The sequence below is a fragment of the Castor canadensis genome, chromosome 3, assembly GCF_047511655.1.
Source record: "Castor canadensis chromosome 3, mCasCan1.hap1v2, whole genome shotgun sequence".
Classification (NCBI taxonomy): domain Eukaryota; kingdom Metazoa; phylum Chordata; class Mammalia; order Rodentia; family Castoridae; genus Castor; species Castor canadensis.
Window position 1 is genome coordinate 40,421,633 of NC_133388.1, and position 20,842 is coordinate 40,442,474.

At 34.3% G+C, this 20,842-nt stretch overlaps 1 protein-coding gene across 6 annotated transcripts in view; it reads right to left on the minus strand.

The window, feature by feature from the left end:
- Fut8 (fucosyltransferase 8) overlaps positions 1-20,842 on the minus strand; it is a 289,757-nt gene that overhangs the window by 140,475 nt on the left and 128,440 nt on the right. For all 6 annotated transcript variants that reach the window (XM_074067766.1, XM_074067767.1, XM_074067768.1 and 3 more), the window contains exon 3: positions 6,693-7,123. In XM_074067766.1, coding sequence (XP_073923867.1) covers positions 6,693-6,895 — 203 coding nt within the window. In that variant the 5' untranslated portion in view covers positions 6,896-7,123. The remainder of the gene's footprint in view (positions 1-6,692; positions 7,124-20,842) is intronic.

Genomic DNA, 20,842 nt, shown 5'->3' on the forward strand with positions numbered 1-20,842 from the left:
GTCCAAAACCATATGGACTAATATCAAAACCCTTCCCTTTACAGAGACAACCAAACCCCAAACAGAAAAATAACTCCCTGCTATATAGAGTGACATCTGTCTTCATAAGGTGACATGACCAACTTATTACAGACTGCCAGATCAAGAAGTCTGACACTCTTATTCGATCTTCTCTGTTGTAATTCCTCTACTCTCTGATATGTTTCCTAAGGAATTAAAACCTAACTCCTTTTCTTCTTGACCTTTCTATTCCACCCTTTGCCCTGAGGAAAGCCTCTCACTCTCAAAGTTTCTTTCCTTTCTGTGCTATTAGTTAACAACTAGACAGATTCACAAGCCTTTCATTTGTCTTTGTGTTTTAGGCCTGTATACTGTATGTAACATGGTTTTGTGGTCAATCTAAAAGCCCTTTTGGAGAAACCATGTGGTCACAGGAAATGCTACCACCATGATGGAGTCACCATGCCTTCTTCAAGTAGGTCCTACCCCATAATGGCCATCTCTGTACTTATGTCAGAATGGCAGACATGTGGTTGGCACCATCTTTTCATCCACTAAGCATGGGAAACACAAGGACAGTGCCCATCTTTCCATCCTCTAGGGAGAATTATAATTAAATTATGGTTAAAGGGTCTGAGAGTACTCTAAATTAATATAGTTTTTATATATGTTGTCTTTATCACTTCTTGGCCTTTGGCTAAGATCAAGTGTATATGTGTTGTCTTTAATGCATTAAGTCTGTCAAAAATTGGATAAGAACTTCCTTTGCCCCAGAAATTTCAGAAAACCACTGGCTAAGAATAGTGGTTAATCTGTGCTGTTTAAATGATGACCCCTCACAGCTACTCAACTCTGAACAAGTAAAAATGATAAGTAATTACTTTCCTGGATCTGCTGGAATTATTTTTATTTCAAGGACTTTTTTTTAAACTTTTCACTTTGATCAACTGCTGGTAAGCCTTGTCTAAAGGCTCTTTTGAGACACAAAAACTAGGGTATTTGTGTTAAAGATCTGTTATAAAATACCTAAGGGGAAAAAAATGCTAAGTCTATTTTGCCCCCTAGGAAAAATCTAGCTGACTAATCTGCTACTAAAAATAATGGCAAAAGGATGATTTATTTAGCAGTGCACTCTGATGTAATGCAATTGTTTTTGTGTCACTGTGTGTATTTTGTGTATGTCTATCAGACTATATTTCCTAAAAATAACTCACCAATGTTCTTGTGGTAACTAAGTCAAATTTTTGGGTATTTTTGGGCTCTAAACACAGTTAAACTGACATGTTGGCATGCCCATCTCCATGTGTACTAAATGTCTTTACAGTGGCTCTTAAACTGCTTTTATAAAGCTAATGTGTAAATTTTTTGTCTCTTTAAAAACACAATCTGAAGTGCTTATCTCAACTAGATCAAACAAATGCATTTGAAAATTATCCTCTGCCTTAGAACTAAAGGAAAAATTTATAGACAGTAACCTTAATCTGTTTCAGTATGTCATAAGTATAATTTGCATTCAACTCTCTTTTATAATTAGATTTATTAACAAATGTATTTTTGTAGATTGCTTTTCTACAGGTGGATGAGATCCTCATGAACAACCTTAATCAGGCTGGATAAAAAATTAGACAACAGGCCCCATCTGATGACTTAATGAGTCCTAAGAGATAGCAATAGGAGGGCAATCTCCCTGTTAGGCAGGGTCTGTAGCGCCTAACCAGCTCCAAAGTAGATAGGGATGACAGAACTTGCTCACTCAGTGATAAGTTGAGGCAGACTAGAAACAGGGAAAGATGCCATGGGACTCTTCAGATCCTATGTTACTTTTTCTCAGTACATTACACGCTAAACTCCTTATCTCAATTCAAAGCAATTGTGTGCATTTGTAAACTGCAAAACAAGAGTCCTTGGGGTGATTCCATCCTCCATTATCTTTCAGAGGAAATAAAAAAAAAACATTAATACTGATCACACAGCATGCATATGATCAAAATACCTAAGAGCTGGCTTAAGTGCATGTGCATTGTAACCATCAATCACCATTGCTCAACCCACTGGAACTACCCAAATCTTTCTCCACCTATGGGTTATCAGTGGTTTAAAATGCCTCAAACAGAGAGCCACCATTCCTTTTTGTAATGCCTTTCCCTTACCTTTAATAAACTCTATTACCTCTCATACTACATCCAAATGTCCTGCCTGGATTCTTCCATGCAAGACACAAAGAATTTGAGAATCTTCTGATCAAAGATTACAACATCTTCAACAACTAGTGCTGGGAAAACTGGTTGTCTTCAGGCAGAAAACTAAAACTAGATCTCAATCTCTCTCCCTGCACTTGCATCAATTCAAAGTACATGAAAGATTTTTGTGGGGGGAAGGGGGGTGCTACTGGTGTTTGAATTCAGGGCCTCATACTTGCGAGGCAGGCACTCTGTCACTTGAGCCACTCCACCAGCCCTTTCTCATGCTGGATATTTTTAAGATAGGATCTCATGAACTATTTGCTGGCTTCGAACTGTGATCCTCCTGATCGATGCCTAGGATTACAGGCATGAACCACTGACGCCAGGCTTAGATCAAAGATCTTAATATAAGATCTGAAACTTTAAAACTACTAGAGGAAAACATATTTTATTATATTCTAAATTGCCCAGGAAATAAAAGCAAGAATGGAATGGGATTACATCAAATAAAAAAATTATTACATCAAATAAAAAAGTTTCTGCACATCAAAAGAAACAATTTCCAGAATCAAGAGAACCCACAGAATGGAAGAAAAACCTTCTCCAGATATTCAAAGATAAAGGATAAATATCCAGAATATACAAAGAGCTCAAAAAATTAAGCAGCAAAATAAACAATCCAATTAAAAATAAATTAGTTCTCTGAAGAATTTCTTCTTCTGAGATGGCTAATAAATACATGATGAAATGTTCCAACATTCTTATCCATAAAGGAAATGCAAATCAAAACTACAATAAGATTCCTTCTACGCATTTTTCTTAAGCACTAGTCAACATAAGTAATTTCCTAAGCTATTAAATAAAATTTGAAGCATTGGAATGATACAGAACACAATTCCATCTGGTTGAAAAACAAACTGAACTCAAAACCAGAAAAATAAATAGAATAGTCCACTTTTCAAATGAAGTAACACAATATTAAATAGCATATGCATCAAAGAAAAAATCACAATGGAAATCTGAAAATGTTTTTTATTGAATGACAATGAGAATATGACATTCCCAAAACTGAAAGCTGTGCTTAAAAGGAAATTTAAAGTTCTCCAAGTATATACAGATTGGGCACTTCTAATTCAAAAATCTAAAATCCAAATTTGCCAAAATCTGAAAATTTTTTAAATTCATGTCAGTACTCAAGGAGTGTCAGATTGCAAGCCTGGTGTGATAGGATATGCCTGTAATCTTAGCACTCAGGAAGCTGAGGCAGAAAGACTAGATCAAGATCAGCCTGGGCTACATAGCAAGTTTAATAGCCTGGCCTGAAGAGCAAAACCCTGCCTCATTTAAAAAAAAAAAAAAAGTTTCATATTTTGGAGAATTTAAGATTTCACATTTTGGAATTAGGAATGTAAATATTCTTAAAAACTAAAATCTGAAACACTCTTGTCCCACACATTTTAGATAAGGGATATTCAGCTTAAAATCAATGATACAAACTTCTTTCCAAAAAGAATTAGAACAACAAAATAAATCCCAAAGAGGATATAAGACAGGAAATTATCAAACTAAAAGTAAAAATGAATAAAACAGAAAATAGACATATAATAGACAGAAATTCTATGATCACAAAAATTCTATGGGGTGAGAGCAATTTAACTTTACTAAAGGCTAAGAGATTATAAAACAAATGAAACAGTCAAGAAAATGACAATTTTTAAGGTTTTAAAAGAAAGCCCACTATATGTGTGCCCAAGGTGCTAGCAATTAACAAGCAAGAGTCTGGGTAAAGCCAAATTCAAACTTGTAGGAAGCCTAAGTACCAAAGCCAGATACCAAACACTAGTATTAGTGAAAGTATGCTTCACTTCATGGCTAGATTAATACTGTATAAAATTACAACTCCAGTCAAGCACATCTCCAAATCCACTGGAAAATTTATATTCCCTCAGTCATTTTCACTGTCTATACTCTGCTAAAAACCAACTACCATTCTATTGTCTACCAATCAGGTCTAAACTCTAATCTATTGAAGCTTTCTCCTGCAGGTAAGAATGGTGGGCTACATATGGCTATAAATTCTTTGCAATTCCTCTAAGAAATGGAACCTATTTCTTTTATCTTTGAGTATGAGTCGGCCTTTCAACTTGGAATGACCAACAGGATTTGTCAGAAGTGACACTGTGCTATTACTGATGCTTAGCCTCAGGAGGCCTTATAATCATTGGTCTTGCCCTCTTGCAAGACCTCTTGTGATTCCTCAGTCTTCCTTTTGTATAACACACAAATGCCTATACCAGTAAAGTCTATGGAAGAGCCTGAGAAGGTTTTCTTCCCTAATGAAGGAAAATAACCATTTACTTATTGTATTGAAATTATATGACTATATAAAATAGGCTTGTCTTTTTAAAGTCTGTGTTTCTATACTGTATTTACATGATGTTAAAGCACAACATTAAGTATTTCAGCTCTTAGAGGTTGTCTCTACACTTAAATGTAGTAGTTAAAAATTTAATTTCAATATATACAAATCTAAAGAGAATGACTTAAGAGATCCAATGATTATCCTGCTAAAGGAATAATCCATCTAAAGGCAAGCATTCTTTCATACAACAAAAACTAGACAGTTGGCAATCAGAAATAAACAAAGATAAATACCAGCATTGAAAATAGAACAAAGAAAAAAATTAGCAACCATTGTTTAGCCTAAATTGTTAAAATAAAGCAAAATCGCTGAGGAGTAAAATTCCCATGATATAGAACATGATTTTACTACAAATCAAATGTCAAAATTAACTTGATCAGCAGCTAAGACTTTGAAATTGATATTTCTCTATTTTCTGCTCAAGGAGGCAATGTAGAATTCAGACTCTGGAGTCATACAAAATTCAAAGAAAGTTCTACCACTTAAACTATGACTTTGGGTAAGTTACATTACCTTTTAACTCTATGATTCCTCATTTGTGAAATGATTATGAAAACAGAATTAGCATCTCATAATCCATGCAAAATATATAAGAGATTCTCAATAAATGATAACTAATTTAATAATCCTTAAATTATCAATCTTCATGTCCCATAAAGAATGACTGAATACAGCTGGAGGCGTGGCTCAAGTAATAGAGCACCTGCCTAGTGAGGGTAAGGCCCCGAGTTCAACCCCTAGGACAGCCAAAATAAAAGAATGACTTATTATAAGATTCTGTTGAAAGACCACCTCATCCAGAAACCTCTCTGATTATCCCCCAGTAAAATGACATACAAATTCAAGAAATTATGTGTTCACTTTCTAATCTATAACCACTTTGTAGCTTTTGATTGATACAACTACTGCAAAAAACAATAATGGTTCCTTCACTTTTGTAAAACTCTTAACACCTAGCATTGTCTTCATAGAATATATAAAGACCAAAAATAATATAATGTTTTGACAAATTATATTTTGTCTAATGACAGAAATAGACAAAGGGAAAGATCTGCATTCTAAAGACAGAGTAAAATGTGATGAGGTAGGAAACCATGAGAATGGGAAGAGCATAGGCATCCTTTCTATAGCTCAAGGATATGTAACACAGGCAACTACCTTCTTCCTTTATATAATGTTCTTCAGTATCCATAACATGACTCTCTTCCACTATTTTTCCCCAAATATTCTTATGATACTTTGAACAACTAGATGATTCTACTTTCCACTCACTTATATATCTGTTTCTCAAAAAGAAATTAACTTTCTGCTTTTGCTTCCTCTTAGGGTCAATTTCTACCTCTATCATCAAAAAACTTCAAATCTTCATTTCTAGCATCAACATCTTTTTTAGAGACATCAAGCGTGACATATATGATTATCCTCATATGTAAAGTGGAAGAATTAGAAGTTTTTAGACAACTTGTAAACTCAGTAACTTTGAAAAAATATAGAAATCACCTATGTAATGCTATAGTTACCTTTTCCACAAAGATAGGGAACTCTGGTTTTCTAAATAATTGATGCCTTCAAGACAACATAGGTCATATTTTTTATAGACAGGAGGTAACAATGATAATAATTCTCCACATTTCAGATCCAGTTGTTTTATTTAACAATGAATTTTTGTTTCTTCATTTTAAGAAGGTATAGACTAACTCAGCCTCCCCAAAATTATAGTCTTTGTTAAAATCCATGATTAAAAAAATTAATATATGATAATTAAATCATACAAACTTTGAACTTAATATAGCAAAACTATCACAATGCTAAACACAATTGTAAATGAAATATAAGTATGTAAGTGGCAGTTTTTCTATATGAAGATTCATATGCAAAATAAGATCTGCCACTTTGTAGACATTCTCTATACTAAATATATAGAAGTATCACTGGTATAAAAAAAATACCCTACTAAAATATTTAACATTTTGCCAAGACAGCAGTTTATGGAAATTATTAGCTATTTTTCAACAGCTGAATGAAGTCTTATACATAAAACAAAGTTCAATATTTCATCATTCTTCCTTCACTATTTTAGAACCTACCGGAGAGATTCAGCCATTCGCCTCAAGTCTTCATTTTGCTGTTTTAAGCGTTCAAGCTTTGCTAGAATTTTGGACAATTCTCGGCTAGAATGATCAGGGTGGTCATTATCTCGAACCAAGTGACCACCTATATAAAACAGCAACGTCCCCCAGGCAAAAAGAATGAGCATAATCCAACGCCAGGAACCAGTCCATGGCCGCATTTTCAGATTTTCAACTCACTCTCCTGGCTTCCTGGAGTTCAAAGAATTGAAAACATTGTAACTCTGTTTCTAGGTAGTGCACAGGTGCATAGACTTCTGTTGTTTCAACACATGATGCTTCAACAAATTAAGTCTTCTCTGGTAGTCCTAGGGTGAATTCTCAAACAGATCTTCCCGTTGCTTTAAATAGGAAGCTTTACTCTCCTTTTGTTTCACGGTCTCTACATGCTGTGGAAAGAGTAAGAAATGTATTTAAATTATTTAGGATATGTAAAATAGCACATATTGAGATACACAGTTAAAGGAAATGCATTGGTGTTGAATGGCCAACAGACTGAGACTGAAAGATAATCTAATTGCCTAATAACAAGTTAAAAAGTAAACTTTAAATCTGCATACTAAGACTCTACCAGGTAACAGATTAATTAACTCCAAGCCTAAAAGTTCTTTGAGTGCTGTCACCACTTTTCCTTCTTATATTATTGTGCAATTGCTTTTATATGGAAATTAAATGATACTATCTTCAAATTAAAAGCAATTTGTATACATAATTCCTTCAGGCAAACATGTTCCTTATCTCAAACAAACCAAAAATAAACATGTTCTCTATGTGAAAGAATTCATTCCCCCCACCACACACACACACACACACACACACACACACACACACACACACACACACACACTCCATTGCACTCCTCCGCTGTCATTTTACAACTTAACTCTGCAGGTTACAGGCAAATTGTTACTTTTTGGATAAATTTTAAAACTAAAGTGCATATTACAGCATCACAGGTTATCATAGCATTAACCAGCCAGCAACCACTCCAAACATCACAAGTAAAGTTTCAAATAGATCAGACTGGACCACAGCAATGAGGGGTGAATATGATCAGAGTACATCATGAAAATGGATACATAAAAATGTCACAATGAAACCCATTATTTTGTACAATTAATATACACTAATAAGAAACACTAACAATTACAACAGAAATCTACTACCTGTTAAAGCTTTTGTTAATAAGCATTTTACACATTCTTTCCTAGGTTAAGGGTTTCACTTTGTTATTTCTCCATCATTGTGCTTAGAATTCTCCTGGAAACAAAATTATTTTCTCCTCGAAGAATCCAGAGGCAAAAGTCTTAATTTAAAACCATTTGACAATACTATATCAAACCATATGCCCAGGCACAGAGTTTCTTGTAAAAGGAAAAAAACCTAAGAAACACTTCCAGTTTGCATGATATTAAATGTGAGGTGAATACCACCTCTAATTAAGCACTTATTAAAAGATTAACTAGAAAAGTTGGAGGAGAGTCTTAAAAAAATGAAAAAACAGGACCATTATTTTCTGCTTCTGAGCCTCAAATTTCAAGCAATTTTAAATGACCACTACTCAAATAGAAGAAAATCTCTTCAAATGAATATACTAGAAACATTCTCTGCTTCCTTCTCATTTATTCCTATAATATTTATTTCAACATTCCTAGTTTATACTGGCTAAACATGGAATTTAAAAAACTGTATTTGCTGAGAATGTGAAAATCAAATAAAAAGGCAATAATCCAAATAACTAGCATGGACACTCTTTTTGTTGACTCCATATTTATCCTGTTCTTTCTTTAAAAACTTTCTCAAAACCCTGTTTCTCTAATCTCAGGTATCCCCCATCTGCTTATCCAAAACAGAAGAATAAAATCTATTTAATGTTTTTGGTAAAAGACATAGTCATGTGAGGTCTACTTTTCATCTCATGTAGAAACAATAGCGACATCTAGGGCTTCCTGATTTAAACAATAAAAGCTGAGCATGGTGGCCCATGTCCATAATCGTAACATTGGAGGTTTAGGTAGGAGGATTTTGATTTTGTAGCCTGGTCTACAAAATGAGACCCTGTTTCAAAAAAGAAGAAATAAAGAAAAATAAATTTATTCTAATGGCCTGGGATTCGATTTAAGTCAACAAAAAATGTAGGTATTAACATGAGTTAATAATACTTTATTATGACACCATATGTAGCAATGAAAAATTCTATCATACTGTATGTTAAACCTGTTACATATTCTTTTTTTTTAATTGTTTTATTATTCATATGTGCATACAAGGCTTGGGTCATTTCTCCCCCCTGCCCCCACCCCCTCCCTTACCACCCACTCCGCCCCCTCTCTCTCCCCCCAAACCCCCTCAATACCCAGCAGAAACTATTTTGCCCTTATTTCTAATTTTGTTGAAGAGAGAGTATAGGCAATAATAGGAAGGAACAAGTGTTCCTGGTTGAGATAAGGATACTATACAGGGAGTTGACTCACATTAATTTCCTGTACATGTGTGTTGCCTTCTAGGTTAATTCTTTTTGATCTCACCTTTTCTCTAGTTCCTGGTCCCCTTTTCCTATTGGCCTCAGTTGCTTTTAAGGTATCTGCTTTAGTTTCTCTGCATTAAGGGCAACAAATGCTAGCTAGTTTTTTAGGTGTCTTACCTATCCTCACCCATCCCTTGTGTGCTTTCGCTTTTATCATGTGCTCAAAGTCCAATCCCATTGTTGTGTTTGCCCTTGATCTAATGTCCACATATGAGAGAGAACATACAATTTTTGGTCTTTTAGGCCAGGCTAACCTCACTCAGAATGATGTTCTCCAATTCCATCCATTTACCAGCAAATGATAACATTTCATTCTTCTTCATGGCTGCATAAAATTCCATTGTGTATAGATACCACATTTTCTTAATCCATTCATCGGTGGTGGGGCATCTTGGCTGTTTCCATATCTTGGCTATTGTGAAAAGTGCTGCAATAAACATGGATGTGCAGGTGCCTCTGGAGTAACCTGTGTCACAGTCTTTTGGGTATATCCCCAAGAGTGGTATTGCTGGATCAAATGGTAGATCAATGTCTAGCTTTTTAAGTAGCCTCCAAATATTTTTCCAGAGTGGCTGTACTAGTTTACATTCCCACCAACAGTGTATGAGGGTTCCTTTTTCCCCCGCATCCTCGACAACACCTGTTGTTGGTGGTGTTGCTGATGATGGCTATTCTAACAGGGGTGAGGTGGAATCTTAGCGTGGTTTTAATTTGCATTTCCTTTATTGCTAGAGATGGTGAGCATTTTTTCATGTGTTTTTTGGCCATTTGAATTTCTTCTTTTGAGAAAGTTCTGTCTAGTTCACTTGCCCATTTCTTTATTGGTTCATTAGTTTTGGGAGAATTTAGTTTTTTAAGTTCCCTATATATTCTCGTTATCAGTCCTTCGTCTGATATGTAGCTGGCAAATATTTTCTCCCACTCTGTGGGTGTTCTCTTCAGTTTAGAGACCATTTCTTTTGATGAACAGAAGCTTTTTAGTTTTATGAGGTCCCATTTATCTATGCTATCTCTTAGTTGCTGTGCTGCTGGGGTTTCATTGAGAAAGTTCTTACCTATACCTACTAACTCCAGAGTATTTCCTACTCTTTCCTGTATCAACTTTAGAGTTTGTGGTCTGATATTAAGATCCTTGATCCATTTTGAGTTAATCTTGGTATAGGGTGATATACATGGATCTAGTTTCAGTTTTTTGCAGACTACTAACCAGTTTTCCCAGCAGTTTTTGTTGAAGAGGCTGCTATTTCTCCATCGTATATTTTTAGCTCCTTTGTCAAGACAAGTTGGTTATAGTTGTGTGGCTTCATATCTGGGTCCTCTATTCTGTTCCACTGGTCTTCATGTCTGTTTTTGTGCCAGTACCATGCTGTTTTTATCATTATTGCTTTGTAATATAGTTTGAAGTCAGGTATCGTGATGCCTCCAGCATTGTTCTTTTGACTGAGTATTGCCTTGGCTATAAACCTGTTACATATTCTAGTTAATTCAAAAATATTAAGATATATATGCATATACATGATATCAAAATATTATGTTTCCCTTCACAGCAAAAATAAACTTGGACAACTATGACAAACAACCAAAAAATGACAGCTTTCTCAAGAAGAATAATTTAAATAGCTAATAATAAGATATGCTGAAATATTTTACTTAGAATTGTAACAAAAATTATCACAAGTGTTCACTGCCAAGAAAAGTGAGAATTTGAATAATAATAACAAAAGTTTACAGAAACATAAATTTTGTTACACAAAGTACTTTGGATTTTAATAAAACACCATCAAAAATATCTAAGATATTAAATTACTACATTTTATAGTAATATTGAAATTATGGGAGTTACAAAATGCAAGAAAGTATTAAAGGAGCAAGCATGGTCAATTTCTTAATTAATAGCATCATTTTAACTCTGTTTTTGAAGGGAATGCTTCCCATTACTTTACTGTTCTTAGCCAGTATTTTTAAATAGGATCAACAAAACCAAGCCAGGTTGGAAAATGAGTTGTTTTCTATATAGTTTTTCTTAGAATGACTTAAAAGAGCAATATAGAATTATCTTCTATATTGATAATGCCTGCTTACTTATTATGATTATTCCTTGCTTGAACCATATTAAAGATTAAAACATAAATTTTGTTCATTTTGTTCAATGATGTAGCCCAAATTCTTGGACCATTAGTAGGTGCTAATGAAAAGTTTTGAATAAATGAATGACTCAGTGAGTGAAGTCAAAATATACATGACAAAGTATAACATATGCCACAGAAACTGCCTTTATGCCCCACTTAAGACAGCAAATCTGGATACAGAAAGTGAAAGTACTATTCTAAAGGAAATGGTTCAAAAGTAAAATCATTTATTTTTGTCAATCTATCATACAATATACTTCAGACCAACTAACCGGTCTGAAAGGCCGTAAGTCCAACAGTCTTATGTTTATCTTTTAACCATGAAAAATAATTTCCCTTCACATTGTTTTAATTTTTCTCCTCTAAAAGATTCACTTTCCAAAGACAACAGTGTGACAGAAGACAGTTTGAGAGATATAAAATCCACTTAACTAATTTGGGCAAGTATTAGTGAAAATATTTCAACATTAGTTACATACACACATACATCACAATAAGCTAAATTCTGGCCTAAATTTATGGTGCTATTTGTTGACATCTTCTCTCAAAGTGCGTTGTTTTCAAGTATTTATGAATTTATTCATGTTTGGAATTCACAAAATACCCTTCCTTCTGCAAAATATTAAACGGATTGAAACATATCAAGCTTCCATCTCAAATTATTTAATTAGTAACATCACTTTTAGGCCAGGCATGGTGGTGCATATCTATAATCTCAGCTACTTGGAGATGAGGTAAGATCACAGTCCAAGGCCTCCCTGGGCAAAAGCACAACACCCTATCTGAAAACCAAAAAGGGCTAGGGGCATGGCTCAAGTGGTAGAGTGGTTGCCTAGCAAGTATGAAGCCCTGAGTTCAAGCCCCCGTACTGCAAAACATAATAATATCACTTTTTAAAGGTACTAAGGTATTTAAATGGTTCCAATTCTTTTGGTATTTAGACAGATTGTCTGGAACAATACATATATCATAAGTAATTTTTAAGTACTATCCTAAATAAAGAAGCCAGAGAAAGATGAGGAGTTTTAACAGAGTTGCTGTGAAGACTAAAAGAGGTGTATATGTATATGTATGTATGCATATACACATTTTTATATATTTATATATAGGACTATAATGCTTAGCACATGAGAGGTACTTAGTAAAAGGTACATTTATTTTAATGCTGATAAGGTGAGCATACTAAAATTATGGGTGCTATAATTAGCAGCTCCTACGCTGAAGTCTTAGTTCTGCTAAATATGGCTGGGAAACCTAACTGAGTATCAATTTCTTTGCATGTAAAATGGTAATAATACAGCCTATCTCTTCAAGAGAATGCTGGAAAAGGCTGAAATAAAATTGTATGAAGCATTTAGTAAAGCACATAGCAAATTATTATAGTATATATTAATTCTCTTACATTATTTTATAGATCCAATTACAATTATTTATTTAATATGTAATATGCTGTCATGGATTGCCTTTAAAATAGCTGCCAATGACCCTGGGTTTAGGATGCATGCTCTTATGGCATCTCCTCCTCTTGAGTGTGGGCTCAACCTAGAGACTTGCTTTATAAACAGAATAATGGCAAAAGTCGTAAGATTTCACTTTCTTTTTTTTTTTGGGGGGGGGTGTAGCATTGGAGTTTAAACTCATGATTCCATGCTTGCAAAGCAGGTGATCTACTGCTTGAGCCACACCTCCAGCCCATTTTGCTCTGGTTATTTTGGAGATGGAGACTTATAACCTATTTGCACAAACTGGCCTTTAATGGCAAGCCTCCCAATCTTGACCTCCCACATAGCTAACATAACACATGTGAGCCACCAGCACCCAGCAGATTTCACTTTAAGGTTACATAAATGACTGAAAGTTCTGTCTTGCTAGCAGTTTTTCTGCTTGCTTATTCTGATGCTACAAGGTATCCTACTGTAAGCTGCCTTACTAAGAGGCCCATTAAAGGAACTGAAGGCAGTCTGCAGCCAACAGTCAGTGAAGAGCTGAGGTCACAAGGACCTAATGAGATTGTTGAATCCTGCCAACAACTATATAAGTGAGCTTGGAAATGCAATGACCAATCTAGGCTCAAGGTGACTACAGCTTTGAACCACATCTTGATTGCAGGATATTCACAGACTGAGCCAGAGGATTCAGCTAAACCATCCCCAAATTTCTAACCAATGGACAATAAATGTTGTTTTAAATCACTTAACTTTAAGAGCATTTTGGTTTGTTTGGTTTTGTTTGCGGTACTGGGTTTGAACTCAGGGCCCACACATTGAGGCACTCCACCAGCTCTTTTTGGTGATGGGATTTTTCAAGACAGGATCTCACGAACTATTTGCCAGGGGCTAGCTTCAAAACACAATCCTCCTGATCTCTGCCTCCTAAGTAGCTAGGATTACAAGAGAAATTTGTTATATATCAATAGATAATTGATACACATAATAAGCTGAGGACCCTGGCCTTTAGTTCACCAGTTACTATCTATCCCCAGCAAGATGTACAAAGTCTGGGGCACACAGTAGGAATTCAAGATGCTGGCCAGAATCAAATGTTAATTATTATATTTCTTTATATATCCTGCTAATACCTCTAAAAAATACTACAAAAACAAAAAATTTACAGGGCGTAAGATTTGACAGATAAAATCAACAATTATTGGTTTAATGCTATATCATAAGTCTAAAAACATTCTTATTAATGTTTGCTAAACAGAGTTCCACCTCCACCATGACAAACTAATTGGTACTAGATTAGCCTCATACATAAACTAGAAAACTTAAAAAAAAAATTGTGTATGTGTGAATTTAGAGGGCTGGTGGTTCAGCTCAGTGTGTTTGTGTATTGTCATTTATCAGGAATGGAAAAAAAATCACAACCACTGGCCAAAGACAAAGAATACAGCAGAACTACATTCAAAAATGAATCTAATGTCAGAACATTAAGACATAAAACTTAGAATAATTATGATTAATGTATTAAAGGATTTCATGGAAAATATCGGTAATATAAACATGAACAGATGAGGAATTCAACAAAGAAGAAATTCTAAACAAACATAAAAACAGCTATATGTGTGTGAGGGGGGAGGCAATGTATATTTAGAGGGCTGATGATACAGCTCAGTGGTAGAATGCTTGGCCAGCATGCACAAGGCCCTGGATTCAATCCCACATAGTCTAAAATATTGGCTACCTTACTCTTTTTGTTTTTTTTTTTTTAGGTGGCGCTGGGGTTTGAACTCAGGGCCTAATGCTTGCTAGGCAGGCGCTCTACCACTTGATCCACTCTACCAGCCCTTGCTACCTCATTATTTACAGCAAACATTTTCTGACTCCTGGCTTGCTTAACCCTAACTTTGAAGATATTTTATTTCTTGGGTTTTTACTGAATGCTCCAGATTTTCTATGTCGTACTTTCATTGTACTTAATTGGAAGTCATAAATCTCTCAACTTTGCATAATCTCTGAAAGGTGTTCAGCTTTCTGCTAACCATATTTAATTTTCTGCTAATTATTCTGTTGCCAGTCTTACTGGCAACATGTATGTTTATGTTAGTATGCATATAGCTTGACATCCAGCCAAAGACTCAAAAGATTTCCTATGCAGATTTCTGAAGCTTTTTCTATGGGCAGCTCCCTCCACTTTAGTATTACTGACCTGCAAATTCCACCTACCTACTTCCTCAACTTTGGTCTCAAACTTATCACCTGAGGAAGACGGGTGTGCTTTGTTTGCATTGTCCCTCTCGGTGTTATTGCTCAGTAGATACTCTAGACAAAAGATATCTACTTCTGGAGGGATCATAGTGCTTACCTTTACCATTAATCTTTTCTCAGTCTTTACAATCTTGTCTGACCTTTTTGTCCCATATCTGATAACAGTTTCTCTCAAAACTCCCCCCTACATACCTGATGCTGGAGACAACAAAGACCAAAGTGAATAGTATTTATGCTCAGAAATGAGTACGCTTCCTCTTTCAAACAGCTCATATATGTCTGGATTGGGCTAGGAGTGGCAGGGATTAAGTCAGTCTAGTCAGTAATCAAGCTGAGTTTGGTGTCCTATTGTTACTACAGTAGTTACCTTCACTGAATCAGAGATTTTAAATTATTACTGCTTAAATTAAGACTGCTTCTGCTACCTCAGTCTTGGTGTGAAGCCTAGGATGAGTGTTTTCTCAGTGCTTAAGTTCTGTCCTTAGCCTTTAGAAGGTCCTTGAATACCTGTATCACAGGATAATCTGTTGTGTTCTTTGTAATTTTTGATTAGTCGCTGGATAATGTGAACTTTGTATTGTTGATTGTCAGTATTTATCACTCTTTAAAGAATGCTGAATTTTATTTGAACAGACAGTTAATTTACTCTTGAATCATCTTGATCCTTTTGTATCTTGTTTTTAAACTTTGTTAGGGCTTTTGTTTGTAGAGCTTTTCTTCCATGGTGGAAGTTAGTAAACTTCTGTTCATGGGCCGAATCTGGTTTACAATTTGTTTTTGTACAGCTATCGAACTAAGAATGAATGGATTGTTACATTTATCACGGGTTTCGAAGAAACAAAAACAAAAGCTAAGAAGAATTTGTGACTGTTCTTACATCTAACAAACAAAAAGTGACCAATAGCCACATTTGGCATCTAGCTGTGTGAAAAGCATTTTCCAAGAATCACATTCAAATGAGTTCACTTCAATGTTAAGGGCCAAAGATAAGTATGTGATAATCTTCTGCAAAACCAAAGGACTAAAATATGTGGCCCATTCTGATATGAAACATGTACATAGAAGGGCTGTCATCAAAACTCATTAAAAATAATTTGGCACATATATATATGTATATATAAGTAAGAAACTATACCAGCAGGAATTTAAACCAAGATGCATTTCAGAATGTGAACAAAATACATTCACGAGGTTATTCAACACCACATTGTTTGCAATAACGCCAAATTGAAAAAAAGGAGAGGTGGCACAAACAATGTATACACATGTAGGTAAATGTAAAAACAATAAAATAAAAGGAGAAAAAAAAAGGTAAGGATGGATGAATTATGAATTAGTTTGTCAAAAAATAATTTTTCACTATAATTATAGCCAACAAAGAAAATGTGACCCCAAACCAAGAAGAAATCGGTCAACTGAAACAGATCCCCCAAAACAAAGATACCAGTAGCAGAATGAAGAAAAATAGAGGAAATGAACCAATTGGAGTTACAATACATATATACATGGAAATATCACAAAGAAACTCCCTGGACCTTTATCTCAAACAAAAATGTCATTTTTTTTCTTTTTTTCTTCTACAAAATAGGAGAACAGGAGGGTGAAACAGGTCCTGCCTGGGGCAGCAGGAACCGGTGGGAGCGGGAAGATGGCAGGGAAAAGAGGTAGGAGAGTGACTCCAGTGTATAAACTGTATACACATGTATGTAAATGCAAAAATGATACCTGTTGAAACTATTCCAGAAATGGGAGGAAGGCGAATGGCAGAGGGGGTGAATTCAAGTATGATATATTTGATAAATTGTACAAACTTTTATAAATGTCACAATGTACCCCCACCCAGTATAACAATATAAAAAAAGAACACTAAAACAACTATCAAAATAAATGATAGGATTAAGGAAAACACTGAATGTTTGAAACAAGAAATAAAAACTACATAACAAAAATGCAATTTCTATAATATCCCACAACATATGAGATTTTAAGAAAATCTCCATAAAGGATTAAGAGCAGACTAGATATACAGGGGAAAAGTTAAGTGAATATGAAGATACAGAAGTATGAAGCAAAGCTAGTGAGAAAAAATTGTACAAAGGGGCAACCATTGGGAACAGAACTTATCTACAGATTGAGAAGTGTTTTATACTTTCACAACAGCCGCATACCTTAGGATTCTAACATTATGAACTGAAAACTATTCAGATGACAAAAGGTAAACGAAAGTCATCAATCATCATAATTAGTTAGCCAAAAAACTATTGACAATATCAGCCTCAGGACCAGTTGGAAATATATAAGCATTTCCTCATTTTGGTGTTCAGAATGAAAAAGGACTTTTCAAAACAGAATTAAAGTCAACAAATGAAGTAATTATTTACAATGAAAATAAGTTTACATGGACACATTCAGAATTTTTAATGTATTTTAAATACAAGTAAAACCAGTAACTTGGTGGGGGGAACACAGAAATAGGGGTAGGCAATACTTCAAGGTAACAAAGAATTACAGGGAGCTTTTCAGCAAAAAAAAAAAAAAAAATATATATATATATATATATATATATATATATATATAGTAGTAAACTAAGAAACATCTTTTGAAAGTAATGAAATAAAAAGAAATGGTGAAACTATACTTTGTTACCTATAAAAAAAATACATTCAAAAATAAAAATAGTTTTCTGTGAATGTATGTTTTCAATTAATCTGAGAAAATACCTATAATCTGGGACTTCTGGGTCATATGGAAAAATATATGCTTATAAGAAAATACCAAACTGTATTCCAAAGTAGCTGCACCACAGGGGCATGGCTAAAGTGGCAGAGCACCTACCTAGCAAGCTCAAGGCCCAACCACCAAAGTGGCTGCCCCATTATAAACTGTCACCAGCAATGAATGAAGAGCTCCTGTGGTTCTATAATTTCCTCCAGCATTTGATACTGTCAACTTTTTCAAAGGCAATTCTAATAGTTTTGCAGTGTTATCAAAGTGTGATTCAAATGTACACTTCTCTAAAAAAAAAAAAAAGACTTTGAGTATCTTTTTATGGGCATATATGTCATCCATGTATCTTCTTTGATGAGGTATCTACTGAGATCTACCTATTTTTTAACTTTTGAATTTATATACATTAATAATACAGGCAATTTTATTGTGATGTTTCCATACATGCATACAATATATGATGAACAAGTTCACCCCCTCCATATTTCCACTGCCTATTTTTGCATTATTTGTTTTCTTGTTGAGATTAAATAGTTCCTTATATATTCTGGATACAGTCTTTTATAAGATATACAGCTTTCACTACATAGATGAAACTCTTGCAATTGCTCTAAGAGGGCCAGGGAGAGGCTTGGGTAAGGGGAAGATGCTAGAGGCAATCTAACCAATGTAAAATGTAAGGCTATTGGGAATTGGCACAATGAATTCCCCCTGTACAATGAAAATATGCTAATAAAAATTGGGGAAATTAAAATAATTATTCCCTGAAAAAAAAAAATTTCCTCTGTATATGGCTTGTCTGTTGCTGCGGTTTGGAGAAATACCCCCAAAGGCCCATGGTGCTATTGGGAACAAGTGGAACGATTAAGAGGTAGGACCTAGTAACAGATCTCCCAATTACCAGGGATCACTTATGGGGATAGTGGGGTTCCAGTCCCTTCCTCTTCCTTTTTTCTGTGTCTCAGTAACAAGATGAGTAGCTTTGCTCTACCATGTACTCTCTGCCATGATGTGCTTGCTGTCTCTTCATGGGCTCAAAAGTAATGCGCCAGTAAATCATGAACAGGAATCTCTGAAACAATGAGCCAAAATAAACCTTTAATTTTTATAAGTTCATTGTCTCAATTTGTTATGATAACAGAAAGATGATGAGTGCATTTTTGTATTCTCTTAAAAGTGTCTGATACACAGCAAAGTTTTAAATTTTTTAAATAGAATACAATTTATTGATTTTTCCCTTTAAGGATCATGGTTTTGATGTTATGCCTGAAAGTCTAATGCCAAAATGTTTTCTTTAAGAAGTTTTATTTTTATGTTTCAAAATTAAACATATAAACTACCCAGGATTCCCATTTCAGGGAATCCACCAAAGAGAAATGAAAGTTTATGTTTCCACAAAAAGAGACACACAAATGTTCAGAGCAGCCTGATTTATAACAGACAAAAACTTAGGGGGAGGGACAGAAGGGGAAGATAACCTTCAATGGGGGGTGGGGAGTAAGAAAACCTGCAACGTATGATATACAGAAAATATAGGAATTCTACTCAGCAATTAAAAGAAATTATACAAATTTACTCAACAAAATAGATGAATTTTGTAAAGTGAATAAAGTCCATTCCAAAAGCTCTATAATTGTGTGACTTATTTACATGACATTAAGGGAAAAGGAAAAACTATAAGATAAGTAGATCAGATCAGTGGTTGCCAGAGGTTGAAGGTACAATAAGGGGGTGAGTCCAAAGGAACTGCAGATAGAATTTTTACAGTGATAGAACTGTTCTGAATGGTACTAAAGAAGGGCACATCATTTCTTGGGTACTCATTGCCAAAACCCATAAATCCAGTCTAATAATGAAGAAAATTACAGGTCAGCCTGCCTTTAGGGACATTTAACAAAATACTTTACCAGTACTATTCAAAACTATGAAGGTCATGGAGGAAAGGAAAGGGTGATGGGAAGTGAATATGATCGAAGTACATTATTACATATATGTATATATTTGTATGTATATAAATAGCATACTGAAACCTACCAAAAACTGCTAAAAGGGGTGAACGAGAGAAAGGGGTTAAGAAAGAGTAACATAGATGTGGCAAATTTGATCAAAGTACATTGTATGCATGTATGTAAATATCAAAATGAAACCCCATTGTAGAATTAATTTATGCTAACAAATTTTTAAACAAAACTATGAAGGTCACGAAAAAACATAAAAAACTGAGAAACTGTCAAGGATGGGAGAAGACACCAAGAAAAAATAATGACTGAGCATAATGTGGTATCCTAGATTGGATCTTAGAACAGATAAGGGACACTGGAAAAACTGGTGAAACTCAAAATAGTCTGTAGTATATTACACTACTGTTAATTTATTAGTTTACACAAAAGTACAAAACATCCAAGATGTTAAAAATAGGGAAACATGGAAGTACAGAAATTCTGTTCTCTCTTTGCAAATTTTCTCTAATTCTAAAATTATTCCAAAATATAAATCATTTAAAAGTTAAAGGCAAGATAAGTTCATTTTCAGGGAACAAAAATGAAAAAGACTGGTTGCCAATAGGTATAAACAAGACATATTAAAAAGGATTCTTTTCTGACTGGAAAACAAATGACTATGGATGGTAACAAATGCAAATTACAGATTTAAGTAGACCTATTAAACATACAGTTAAGTACACATGAAAAATTTCTCATTTTTTATTTAAGATAATATGATTCTTTAAACCTAAAATTATAACACTATAGTATAATGATAACATTTTAATATATTATTATGTTAATAATATAGGGTTTATAACAAAAAAATCCAAAACATATGACATTAATAAAGCAAAGGATAATAGGTAAAAAGGAAGAAGAGTGTTTTAATGTACTTATAAGTATAGTAGTATTTAGAAATTTGGTGCAATAAGTCCAAAGCTCAAAATGTAAATTCTATTATTGAAATATAAAACAAATTAGTATGAGAAAAATCAACAAAAAATGGGTTCCTTGAGAAGATTAATAAAATTCA